Source organism: Oryza brachyantha, chromosome 2, assembly GCF_000231095.2.
Source record: "Oryza brachyantha chromosome 2, ObraRS2, whole genome shotgun sequence".
Taxonomy (NCBI): domain Eukaryota; kingdom Viridiplantae; phylum Streptophyta; class Magnoliopsida; order Poales; family Poaceae; genus Oryza; species Oryza brachyantha.
Window position 1 is genome coordinate 2,929,150 of NC_023164.2, and position 13,873 is coordinate 2,943,022.

General features: G+C 38.1%; 1 protein-coding gene across 1 annotated transcript; it reads right to left on the minus strand.

The window, feature by feature from the left end:
- Positions 1-479: 479 nt before the first annotated feature.
- Positions 480-13,873, minus strand: LOC102699934 (calcium-transporting ATPase 5, plasma membrane-type-like). Its single transcript, XM_006648303.3, has 35 exons — positions 13,552-13,873; positions 13,188-13,415; positions 12,267-12,383; positions 12,121-12,178; positions 11,833-11,924; positions 11,616-11,747; positions 11,421-11,510; positions 11,181-11,250; positions 9,277-9,347; positions 9,103-9,186; positions 8,931-9,008; positions 8,780-8,851; positions 8,310-8,393; positions 7,916-7,998; positions 7,471-7,579; positions 7,339-7,394; positions 7,224-7,266; positions 7,069-7,152; positions 6,822-6,959; positions 6,591-6,656; positions 6,413-6,511; positions 5,616-5,726; positions 5,377-5,544; positions 4,923-4,982; positions 4,372-4,533; positions 3,951-4,067; positions 3,714-3,812; positions 3,489-3,626; positions 2,658-2,758; positions 2,499-2,544; positions 2,274-2,408; positions 1,976-2,083; positions 1,788-1,879; positions 1,483-1,580; positions 480-1,296 (listed from the first exon to the last, which is right to left on the minus strand). The coding sequence occupies exons 2-35, from the start codon at positions 13,353-13,355 to the stop codon at positions 1,259-1,261; spliced, it is 3,267 nt and encodes a 1,088-aa protein (XP_006648366.1). The 5' UTR covers positions 13,356-13,415; positions 13,552-13,873; the 3' UTR covers positions 480-1,258.

Sequence of the window (13,873 nt, forward strand, 5' to 3'; positions counted from 1 at the left end):
ATAATGTTGGAATGTTGGCTCCGCGACATGCTTACATTACGGCCCCCGTAAACAAATCAAAAGGTGGGGGTTTAAAGCATAGCAATCATCAAACCCTACGCCGATTCAGGTTCACTCGAAAACTTGCAGAATTTGAGACCCTTGTACTCCCTTCTATATTATAAGATCTTTTTAAATTTGTTATTAGCATTCATATAAATCTAGTAAGATCAAAAAGTCTTATAATGTGAAACGGAGAGAATATAACATATACACCAGTACTATAGGCAAATGTATAGCGAGATGATGATTCATATAGTGAGGACATCACGAGGGATTGCCATGTCATTTCTCTGTTGTAAAAATATAATCATTTCATATTGTTTAGCAAATACTTATTAAAATTAGGTCAAAAGATACCTGTTTAGTTCTTTAAGGGATCAACTTTCGAATCTCGAATGATTTAGATGCTCTTTCAAAACTTTATGTGATGATGACAATATAACTCAAGACATAAATGCTCGTATGATGGCGCAAAAATTGAATTCCAAACATGCTTATATTTTGGAAGAGTACTTCTCATAAATGTGCTATGAAAGCTATCAGCTGGATGGGCGGCCTGTCATGCTTGTGTAGTACTAGCCAAATACGCTTAAATCCTTCCATAAACAAGCTATTATCAAAGGGATTATAATATGCACAAAAGGCAGGCTGATTCGGAAAACACCTGAGCAGCTCTCAAAAATCAAAAGGCAGAAACGAACCTCCCAGTCATCTTGCTGAAATATTTTAGACATCCATTTAGCTACTTTTGTAAATATAATAAAAGAAAAGGTGTTGAGTAACGCGCTTCTCAATGAGGAGCACGAGACTATACTAAGACCAGATGCACAAATGCTAACTAAGGTGATGATGGGTCGACCAACTATACTCCTTGACCAACCCTAGTCCTGCTAAATGAACTAGATTTCCATTTTAAACTTTCCAAGGTAAATTTAATTAATTTAGTTGAACTAGCGAGGGTCAAGAAGTATCTGCAGGTCACTCCACGTCCATCCCTGTGTGTCATGTATGTCTAGAGTTCCTAATCTTTGTTTACATTGGCGTCGGGCCCAATTCATTAGCAAGCAAGGATGAAACATCTGAATCGCATTGGCTTCAACCTCACTATACACAGTCAGGTTAAGAGGTAGAGTGGTTAGAAGAATTCAACCTTCAAAATTATAAAAGCATTTATGTGCGCCACCGCTAACTTCAGAGCCAATAATTTTGGCCACAATCACACATTGTCATTTTGTGGAGTTGGTCCTTCGTTATCTGTAGATTGAGGCAGAGGATCATGATTAATATGGTAAAAACTAAAAAGAATCAATTGTACTGCCGGTGCTCCAATAAACATCAGTGAAAGAAACAAAACACAGATGCAAATATAGTTGCTAGAGAACAGATACAAACAGATATGTCTCAAATATTTCCAGCAGCGAGCTAAAATATAGTGGGTACCTTGCTTTCTCTGTTTGCGCCGCAAACACCATAAGATACAAGTTTTCAGTTCAGTTTTGGGAACTGGAATGAACTTGCCAGCAAAAGCCAGGGGCCAACTGCATGAATAAAGCCATAGTTAGCTGCATGAGTAAGCAAGCTGCAGTAATCATTATAATTTATCCATCCCAAACTAATTCCGAGCTATTTTCATATTGTTATCAGATTAATAATTGGAAGAAAGAAAGGTCACTAAATAATTTAGGAAAGTATAATCATCCCTGCAACAGAAGCTCTAGGTTCTATGAAGAGGTGGAGTATCTCACCTCACAAAAGCAATAGCTATGGAAATAAGCCAAAGCTTCCAACTGAGTCTCACTGTTGATGTAAATTTCCCAAGAAACTCAATGATAATCACCTGAGTATCAAATATATGCAAGTTAAATCGTATCTGCTTCATAACCAAGTAATCAGCATTTGAAAGTGGATTCAGTTTTTCTTCATTCTTCCATACCTGCAGCACGACGGTTATGCTCACTACACCCAAAAAAAGATGGTTCCTTGAAACACCATCAAATATATTCAGTTCGTATGGTTTGCGAGAATTGAACTCATTAAACACCTATTTGGAAAAATATTTTGGAGAAGTTAGCACTTTTCTCAAGCTGCAAAATGGTGCGCATATGTGCTAGTAAATAGTAACTAGCATGACATTCTTTAGTCCAAATGTATGAAAAGAAAAGATTCGTCATTCAACCAAAACTATTAATATGTTTTCAATAGGTGCAAGAAGCTCATCAAAGACAATTTACCTGACAGAGCACAAATGTATTAAATATAAATGAATTTTTCACTTTATTGGCATGATCGAGAGTATCTTGAGTCAAATGCAGAATATCCCGGCCCCTAAAGTTGAGTGTCAGAAGAACAGCAACTTGATAGACAGCCTGTGGTTAGAAAAATTCTCAGCAACTAGCCGGTTAAAAATTAAATAGAAATAAACAATGTGGGACCATTATATGACAAGGCCGTCCTACCTGAATGAACAAGTTTCTCCACATAATGTTAGTCACAAGAGGTTCTCTGCATTAAATACGCACATGTTAGAATTCTTTTTTGTTCCTATTATTCTATAAAAAGTTATAACAATCAAGAATTAGTGAGCACAGATTGATCTTAAGAGAAAGAGTACTAACTTCCTTCCAACAGGTGGCCGCTTCATAAGTTGGTCTGTTGGAGGTTCAGTAGCCAATGCAAGTGCACCAAGTGTGTCCATAATGAGGTTAACCCAAAGAAGCTAAATCAACAACAGAAGTAAATATTCAGCCATGCGTTGACATCATATCAACACAATTAAGTACCTTAAATTCACTCCCTGACAATTTCACAATATTTTTCAATTCCATCTTTCTTTACAAGAAACTCTCATCTTCTGAACATGCTTTTGACAAACTTGATTGATTTTAGCTTTAACATATCACAACATACTAGAAAACATACTCATCTGAAGTAGCTTTTGTCCTAGTTATGCTTTCGATAAGCTACCGCCAAATTCCAGGTTCCAAGTGAAGCCCTCACGTGATTAAAGAATGGTACGGTCTCAATAGTAACAAAACTGAAAATATACTGGTGTGCAATGCTACTAAAGTAACACATACTCCATTAGCTATAATGATTCAGCCATCTGCAAGTGGACGAACTAGTTTTTCTAGGGAATGCACATATAGCTCATGCATCATTGCATTAAGATTGAAAGAAACAAATTTATCAAAGAATCCATCTTCCCAAGGCAAGCAGAATTATCCAAAACAAAAATGAGTTCAAAACAATGCAGTTATCGCACAATATCTTTTTGTGACCTAACTACAAAGAGCAGTGGACGAATTAGTCATGTGAATTCAGGCATTACTAACAATTTAACTATCAATACACAAAGTTATATTAATATAGCATAGCGCATAGCAGTAAGTCTAAGTGTACTTTCCCTCTCAGTAAATTATAAGAGCATTTTGAGTGTTGTTTCAAACCTGAACGGCATTTAGGGGAACATTTCCTGAAGAAATAGCAGCAACCACATTGATTATAAGAGCCGCAACATTTACAGTAAGCTGGAATTGAATGAACTTTTGGATATTTGCATAAACAGAACGACCCCAGCGAACCACCTAGAATGTTAAATATGGGAAAAGTTAAGTCATTTGCTGATCTAATTGCAGAGCAGGAGATTGTTAATACCTACAAACTTGCCTAACCTTTACAACTGAAGCAAAATTGTCATCCAGAATAATTATATCTGAGCTCTCTTTAGCTACTTCTGTACCTTGGATGCCCATAGCAAGACCAATGTCTGCCTGAATCAGGAGGAATGAGAGATCAAATTAGAAATGCTAGCATCAACATGCATGACTAACCATTTTTATCTGATTGAAGTAAAACCATAGTGTTTATCCTTTTATTTGTTCAAAACCAAATTCCCCACATATATGTACCTCATGCAACGCAGGAGCATCATTCGTTCCATCTCCAGTAACAGCAACAACACTGCCATTCTTCTTCAGTGTTTTAACTAAGAGAAGTTTGTCACTTGGAGAAGATCTTGCCATAACCTAACGACCAGGCAAATATTGAACATGATGATGTGTGAACTCAAAGACTCAAAGTATGTAGAAACTAGAAATTCCTATTACATGAAATAAAGCGTCGGGCATGCTGCAGCAATTTCTGCAATCTAGTTATTGGTTTATGGTACCATTTTTGCTAAACCAAAAAGGCAAGGGAAAACAACATACACAATGCAAATCATTAAGAGCAATTGATCAGCCTAAAGAACTGAAACATTATTATTACGTTATGTCAATATACTTGGGACACATTTTAATATTTTTGCAAGACAAATGAGTTTGTTCTTACAGAAATCTTTTCAGCAATCGCCTCCCTTTCAACATCACTGTATCCACGGAAAACTTTTCCCTCTATTATAACTGGTGCAGATGCCTGCGAGTCTGTGAGTATTCCACACTCAAGTGCTATTGCTCTAGCTGTTTGTAGGTTATCTCCAGTTACCATGCGCACCTGCATGTTCAAAAACCACAAGAATTTGTCACTTATCAGGTAACGGTGATGAGAAGCACTCCAACTGTTCAAGTGGTACTGTGCCAACATTACTGGTGTTAGAAAAGTTTAAGTTTTATGCCTACAGTGCTATACATCCAACACAAAAATAAACAGATCTAGTTCCTTAAGTAAAAGAACATAATCCTAAAGGCAAGAAAGTACAAGGATCTTATGTTCAGTGGAGCACAACGTGCATCCAAATCTAATTTTTCTATAATTGCACTTAACAGTCAACATTGAAGGAAGATTCGAGTATCAACACACTCAATTAGGCAATTGAAACTTGAAATGCCTGTAAATGTTTTTTCTATGTCCTCCAGTACACATGAATTCAACAAACTACATACCTTTACACCAGCATTGATGCACAGCTCTACAGCATCTCTTACTCCAGGGCGACAAGGATCCTGCAAACAGATATGGATGTCCAACTTTCAAACAAAGAAGCTATCGCAATATTGCCAGAATAGTAAAGGAGAAGTGAGTTATAATATGTAACTAGCCAAAGTCACATGCAATCGCATGGCTAGATACTAGCACATGCTTGTATTTGAAAATAGATAACGAGCATGCATGTTCCAAAGAATACATTTTCTTTGAATGACCATGTGGCTCTATTTAAAATCCCATCAATCTATAGTGTAATAGTGTAATCTAGACCCACCACATTAAATTCTGCCTTTTCTTTTTCCTTGATTAACAAGTTAATTTCTTGCCTTGAGAACATAGAAGCTTCTTTTAACCCCTGCTTTAAATACAACAAATACAGAATTCAGAGATCATGGTTTGCTTTGCATGTACCTTCATCCCAACGATTCCAATGAAAGTCAGGTCATTATCTGGTAATTCCCAGTTGATTCTTTCTTCCTCATTTGGAATATCCTCCTGATCAAGATTTCTATAAGCAAAAGCAACACATCGAAGACTTTCTGCGGCCATCTCCTCTATGTATTTCTTGAATTGATTAGCCTGAAAGACCAAGCTGAGATATGAGAATATTATTAAACAAACCTGAGAAGGGTTTCCAATATGGTTAATACCTTATCAGATGTCATTTCATGACTTATGCCATCTACATCAAGCCAATTGACACATAAGGCAAGAACAATTTCAGCAGCCCCTTTCCAGTGTACATGAATATCTGAATCACTCTGAAAGTAACATGCAAAAAATATTATTCCGTTGCAGTGTGTTAAATAGCAAATAGAAGGCACTTGCAAATCATAAAGAATACTTGTACTCTAGCTAAACTAGATCAGTAGGTCGAGCATTGTGTATTTCAGATTGCTGTGTAATCAAAACATGCTGAACCCGCCCTACAGTCTTTCTATGTAGAGGACTTTATTTTTCATTTCACTGCAGGAATTTTTGTTCAAACAAATCAGCAATAATGTTTGTAACCAAATAATAAGACTTATAACACATAAGTTCCTTTTCATATATTGTTCTAATATTGTGAAAAGGATGTTCTGAACTGATATAATATCATATTATCATTAAACATGTAAAAAAGATGATAGGGGAAAATATTAAACTGCACTCCTGGAGACATAATGAATAAACAACAGTAAACAGAAAAGAAATGAACCTTTTGCCAATTAACCAACATAAATAAAGCATGTAATCATCGAATTCCAGGGAGCCATATTTGAGATTAGGCCCAGTAGTATTTCTTTGCTATCAAAGTACATATTGGCAACACAGGAAAAAGCTGGTGTATCTAATGAAAATATGAAATAATATTTCTAGCAGATCATTTCACAAATAGGATGCCATGAACAGACCAAAAAAAAAAAACTAGATCTCAAATAACATTAGTGACAAAAGATGGATTTACCACAATCACTGCAACACCGCCACGTTTCTTTTCTGAGTTGAATGGAGATACATGAATAATAGAAGATTTTAATTTCTCCTCCGCAAATTTCATATGGAGCTACAGGAGGCATCAGCTAGATAAGTTAAACTATAGCCACCGAAAGAGAAGCAAATTTTGAGAACAAAAGGAAACTTGCCTCAACACCCCAAGAAAGTATAGCCTTTTCAGTTGGTGAGCCTGTTATCTCAAGAGGTTTACCATCCTGATGAATCAAGAATCAGGAATCAGGATGATATGGAAGGATAAAGACATCAATACAAAACAATATATCAAAAGAACACAGACCACTGCAACCAGCCAGGCACAGTAAAGAGATAACTATGCCATGATGGTGACTGAAAGTAGTGAGAAACATATGTGGCATTACCTCTGGCTCAAAAATACTGCCCGAAGTATTCTGTGCAATTCCTTCAAGTAGAAGAGAAGTAACAACAGGCGACAAATTCTCGATATCAGCTGGAGATTTCAGCATTATTCCCCCAACAACTGATCGCACAACGGTCATCTTAAGCAATCAAAAGTCATAAAGTCAAATAATCACAAAAGCACCATGGTAATTTACAACTGAATATTAGAGAATGAATCTTCTCCGTTACTATGCAAACACAACTAACCTGATTGAGAGTTAATGTACCAGTCTTGTCACTACAAATGGTTGTAGCTGAGCCCATGGTTTCACAAGCGGAAAGCCTTCGCACCTGAAAATTACATGGTTAGATTAATGTAATGACCAAAACTTTACAACATAAACAAACTGAGAAATATATACCAGAGCTTTATCTGCCATCATTTTTTGCATCGAATAGGCCAGCCTGACAATAAAAGGGGTTGAATAATTCAAATGAAGTTAACATGAACGAAAACATCAACTTATATCAACTCACGTTAGAGTTACAGCAAGTGGTAGTCCCTCAGGTACGGCAACGACAACAATAGTCACCTAGAAGTACTTTGTAATATAAGAATGGGATAACAAAAGGATCTTAAGATACACAGAATAATAAACTGCTGCATACCGCGATAGTTAGTATCTTTATTGTCCCAAAAATTGTAGATTTCACACTTGTATGCCCCTTCACAAATTGAATGGAGCCATCTGGGTTTTTAGTATGCCCTGTAAAATATCTGGGGACAAAGGAAATATTCTAAGTACATAGTTGATACATGAGCAACAAGCATCATTACATGTAAAGCTTAGTTGCAAGTGCAGTAGTGTCTCTTTACATCTGTTTCATGTCTGGTCCAGTTTTTATGGCAGAGTAAGCACTTTGTTGTTTTACCAAGCAGTAATGATATGCAATCTTGCACTTAAGGTTCCAGTTCCAGTACAATGCAAAAGATAAAAGTTTAGAGGTAAAAGGTGCCATGTGGACAGTTTGCTCTTTGCTTGTACTATTAGTTACTAGAGCTATATTAAATTTACATGAAGAAGACATTTAGATAGCCATTCACTTTGCTTACCTTGCAACAAGGACTACGAGGACCAGTGCAGCAACAGAAAGCCCCACAATACCTATGAAAGTTGCAACTCCATTCAACCGGACCTTCAAGAGAAAAGAGAAGACCAAGAATCAATCATAAGATTTTTTGAGAAAAATAATCAACCATAAGATGTAAATGATGACGTGGGAAAATTTCCAAATACAGGGCAAGTTTGGTTCTCTACCCTATCAAATTGTTGGTAGTGCCAAATCTTGGGCAAGTTTTGGCTCTACCAAACTTCTGACAGGATAGAAGTGCCTCAACAATTTGTAACACACTACTAAAGTTACCAAATAATTGGTAGTGCAAGTTTTGGCATCAAAACAAACTAGCCCACAATTCCCAATCAGATCAGGGATTGAATGAGGGAAACCTGTAGTGGAGTTTCTTCATTGTTGTCTTCTGAGATGCTGGCCATCAATAAGCCCCACTCAGTGTTTAGACCAACTGCAGTAACCTATAAAAAGCTGCAAAAGTTCATATACGAAAGACCACCACACCCTCCACACCACATTATGAATATTTGAACAAAAAAGCTTGCAAACAACACCATTCTTGAGGGTACAAGGAACTAACATAAATGGGTTAAAGTAACAAAGTTCATATTTTTGCACTTGAGTCATGCAATTAGAGGTGAAACTTCAAAACATTTCATTTAGTCATGTTAAAAAGGTTCATTGCATTGGTTAGCTCTAGCTGTGACTTAATTGTTTAGTCTAAATAGTAATACTTAAATCGATGACCACAGGTGAACATATGCGCTTCAAGTGCCTCTTTTTGTCAAATAAGCAAGCAATTTTTGTAACAAAACAGGAAAAGAGGAAACAAGGTATGGTTACTCACCAACATGGTACCATAACCATCGGCTACTTTGCATCCTCCCATTAAAAAAGGTGACTTGTGATCCTTTAAGACCTAAGAAAAGAACCAGGGTTTACAAATGATGGGAAAGTCAGTCCTAGTTAGGGCGGTAGGGGTTGAAAAGGTCACTTACGATCTTGCTTTCCCCAGTCATACTGGATTCATCAATGGAAAGAGAATGACCACTAACCAAAACACCATCAGCAGGGACCTAAAAAGTGGATTTGGCTTTCATTATAATCTCAGAAATACAGATAGCATAGGACATAAATCAAATCAGAATGCATGGATTTACTTAATCTTACCTGATCACCAATTTTTAGAGCCACTACATCACCAACTACAATATCAAATATCGACACTTGAATTCTTCTACCACCTCTAATAACCTGAGAAGTGTAAAACAATTACAGCACAATTAGAGGACTAAAACATGGTTGCTAATTATTGGGAAAAATGTGTACATTCATATCACAAACCTCCACTTGTATATTTTGCTTCTCTTCATTAAGGTGCTGGAACTGCAGGGACTGTTTGTAATCACTCACAGCTAACACAAAAGCAAATGAGGGCTCAGTGAAGCAACTAAATTATTCTGACCAGAGTGTCTTACATGGGTTTGCTGAGCATAATGAAAAGAAAAGTTGAACATTTGCTCATGAAAACATTCCTATTATGTCAAATGTAGGATTTAGTGTGTAGGAGCGGGTACTCCATCTCTTCTAGGCTTCTCATTGCTCATGAAAACATTGGTCAGACAAAAATGTAGGAGTTGTATTGTTTGCTAGCAATAAATGGCTTAACATTTATCGTAAGCTATATATCTTTATAAGTTGTTGCCTTAAACTGTCTTCTTTGCTGCATGAACCTCTTATCTTCCCTTATTTTCCATTGGTGTGTGTGCACATTTATAGTCTATGCACATAAATTTTGTTGTTTTTAAGGAATTTATTTTATTTTAAATTCATGCAGAAAACATTAAGCCCATAAGAAAGTGTTTTGTTATGAAACTATTTTCAAAATTCGTAGGCCGTAAACCCCTAAAAGGAAGGAACATGCATATTATTTTAGTATTTTTCTCAAACACATTAACAACCTATTGCTAGATATAAAGTTAATCACATGAACATATGGTTTTCGACTTTTCGATAGGTTTAGATTGTCGGCTAGATGAAAGGGTGGCGGTCGGCGATTAGGATTAGGGTTTGATCTCTCTCTCCAAGATTGCATGGGCCATTGCATTCACATCCTTCGATGCCATATAACCACCAAAGTTCCCCATGGCCCCCAAAAGATCACATTGTTGCCACAATATGCTATATATAGAGTAAGTCATTCTCACATAAGCATACCACTGATGTAAATATATATTTTGAGTGTTTTGAAACTCTCCATAAATATTTACTAAAGAATAATGATTTATTTGCAAAATAGATTTTACTAAAGGGGCAAATCATATAATTATGTGCACACACACAACCTTATCTATTTGTTTCTAGGAAACTCTTTTCTTTTACCTCCTTTTTTTTCATCCTTCTTCTAGTACCTTCATCTCTAGAAACCTCATGAATGATTCTTTTTACCAACTATATGATCCAATAGTTAATATTAATTCGCCCTTTTTTTTGTCCCCTAGTGTATCTGACAGCTAAATTTATCAGACGATGTGGCAGATTATGGTTGCATTTTGGGGAGGAACTTTCACTTATGTAGATGTGCAGTCTGTACTAGCCATATGTGTAGTCATGTATTTGGGGACATCTCATCATAACTCCATTATTGCAGTGTGATTGAATATGATTTATTACTCTTGACAAAAATAGTTCTCCGTCCGTCCCAAAATGCAACATCTAGCATTCAAAATTGTCCCAAAATATAACGAACTCTTACAACTATATTCTCTTTTCAACCAATCACAAACTACCACCACTAAAGTTTCTCACCTACTTCATCTTCCCAACCAATCACAATCTTTCTCCAATTAATTCCACAAACTTCCTTAACACAAATGCCCAGCTCTAAAGCTTCTTATATTCTGGGTCAGAGGGAATATAAGAAAAAAAATAGAAGTGTTCAATTTCCAAAAAAAAAAAAAACTGCAACCACATTACCAAAGAATAACACACAAAACATCTATTCTTTTATCATTACGAATTAAGACTCCAAAATCCATCCCGAGCTTTTTATTCCACCTATCCTCCCCAATCCTCAATCAAACTAGCCTTCCCCAGCAAGAAAAAGTATTAGATCATGACTACAACTTCAGAAAAAGTTAAAGAAACTGCATGTATGTAAAGTATAATGAATAGTGCAATATCTCTACTATTGAACTGCTTAGAGGTGATCAATTTGCATAGAGCTGAACAAGTGAAAAATAGCATACCAGTAACAAGTATGACAAGAAAGACAGCAAATGCAATGCTTGCACCGTCGTACCATCCTTCTTTGATGCCCTAATGAAAATTTTAGTAGAACTTAGAACTAAAGAAAATTCTGGTCAAAAGTTTTGCTGGACAGTGAGGTGTTCAAACAAACCATCGTTTGTGTGCATTAATAAGGGAAAACCATGTGCAACCAATATTTAGATAAAATATAGTGCAAGGAGGATGGTTATAGGAGTCACCTCTGTTGCTATGCCCAATACAAGAGAAATTACAGCTGCTATGATAAGGATAACTAGTGTCAAGTCCTGGCAAGCTTCCCAGAGGAAAACCTGTTAACCCTCCCCCCAGATAGAGAGAGAGAGAGAGAGAGAGAGAGAGAGATCAGCACTGGAAGTAAACCATGTTTCTAGGCTCAACTGGGTAAATAGAGTTACCCAAAAACTTCTCCCCTTCTTGCGAGGGTATCTGTTAGCCCCAAAAGCATTTGCCCTGCACGCCAAATCTGCCTCATCTCCATGTGTTCCCTTCTCCGTGTTAGTTTTCAGTAAATTTGCGAGTCCTTTAACCTAATGTTTAAAGATGAATTCCATGCCTTAATTAGTAGTTATAATAAGATATTCAAGTTAATTTGCAGATATTAATGGTACATGCCCCTCCGTATCCTTGCAGAGTAGAATAATTATGATCCCTTGTCATAGCTGTAAGCTGTTCCTCTCCAATTCCGAACCCACGAGGGAGAATTTCTGCGTTATAGGAATGTGTAAGGTTTTCATTTTTGCACAGTTATATATCACAATGCAATTCAGTCCTTAACTATGTGGTTATTAGCTATGTGAATGATTAATCTTCGACAAAGATAGCAGTCATGTCAATAAACAACAGAGATAAACACAACATACAATTATGTCTCCAGCCTGAAAGTGAATCTACAAAATCTACCTGGTAATTCCCTATCACCACTTTGCTTTTCTCCAGCTTCCTTGAAAAGCAATGCGGCCTGATTGAATTCAAAACTGAAATCATCAAACAAGAAAACTGCGCCATGATATAATATGCATTGCATAAACATAAGCTTAAACATATACCCGGATGACTTGAGCATGAGCCCTAATTTTCCTCCTAATCTGTTCCTTTTCCTCCTCTTTCTTCAGATCAAGAGTATATCTAAACCGTCGTGAAGCGTTGAGCACGAGTGCAGCTTGCTGCCGATAGAACACATAGTTGTATTTATGTAAACACAATGAACAGATTACAGCATTAGTTAAAATTGCATGTGCATTTGCTAGGTAAAATAAGTTTCATGAGATTGTTTAACTTGTAAATACAGTAACATTTAACGAATGCACAAGTTCAATAGGCCCTATCTAAAAGAAATTCAACAAGGTCGTGAAAACATTAAAATTAAGAGAACATTTTTCCATCTGTACATGAGGGATAGGTTCATTGAGATGTCTTAGTACGTAACAATTGGGTGTGTAGCCAAGGGTCATGAATGAGCCTAGACATGCATACGTATTCACCAACATAGTTTAACATTTGACAGTACCTGAAGAGAACTAATAACTGACCATCGAAATTCACAGCCAGTTTTCATCTCATTAGATTATAGGTGCAGCAACAGAGCAAAAACTAACATCAGCAACATTCGGTTCTGATTCATAGTATAGTTTACTAAAATCGGCAATCCAAAGATCATTCTGCAGCTTTAGCAAAGCACAATTCCACAACCGCAGGCAATACTCTAGAATTCTACAGGACTCACAAAATAGAGAAAATGTATACACGATAATATTAGTTTAATCAAATATGCTCCACCAAAACACGTTGCCTGGTAGCACTAAAAACTGAAAAGCGCAAGTTCGCCCAGCCAGCAGCTAAAGGTAATCCGCGCGAAATTACACAGCATTGCACATGGAAGCATCACCACAAACCTGTGGACCCACACTCTAGGTAGCGCTAGCGCCCACTGAAATGTAGCAGTTAGCGGAGCAGAAAGGGGAACTCACCCTCCACCGGCGTAGCCGCTCGACGGACGCGCGCTTGGCGGGGATGTCGAAGGGGTCGGCCCCGTCGTCCACCAACTCGACACCGAGTACGTCGCTGCAGTCGTCCTCGTCTCGCCGCCGGTGGTACCGCCCCGGCGACGCCTCGGGCGCCTGCACCCCCGCCGGCATCGTTCCTCAGGAGAGATGACACGGACACCACCACCCTCGCAGCAGGCGGCCGCCCCCGATCTGCACCAGCATTCCCACACCACCACATCAGAAAGCACAGCAACAACAACCACCAAAACCAAGCGCAAACGCAAATCCAAACCCCCAAAACCAACAGCGATCCCCTCGCAAAATCCAGTGTGCAGCCGCGGGCGACCTGGGGAAGAGAAGGAGGCGTGCGGCGGAGGAAACGAAGCGAATCGAATCGAAAAAAATCCTCTGCTCCCCCGCCGCTGCCGCCTCTTTAGTTTCCGCGTTGCTTCGCTTCTTCCTCTCCCCCACCTCCCCGCTTTTCCCGCTCGCTCGAGTGCTTCACGCAGACGGCAGAGCCGCAGAGCTCCCCCCCTCTCTCTCCTCCCCGCTTTTGCTTTGGCCGCTTTAACTCGGAGCGTAATCGCGGCAGTTCGGCGGTGGTCTCCGGCGAGGTCGCGGCGGTGGGGGGAGTGTGCGAGAGCGAGAGGAGTCCGGTCCGAGTGGCG

Excerpts from the sequence above, each read along its gene's own strand:
- LOC102699934 (XM_006648303.3), bottom strand. The coding sequence starts at position 13,355 with ATGCCGGCGGGGGTGCAGGCGCCCGAGGCGTCGCCGGGGCGGTACCAC. Across the intron at positions 11,925-12,120 it reads TGGTGATAGGGAATTACCAG|AAATTCTCCCTCGTGGGTTC; the intron begins GTAGATTTTGTA and ends CCTATAACGCAG. Across the intron at positions 1,880-1,975 it reads GCATAACCGTCGTGCTGCAG|GTGATTATCATTGAGTTTCT; the intron begins GTATGGAAGAAT and ends TTTGATACTCAG.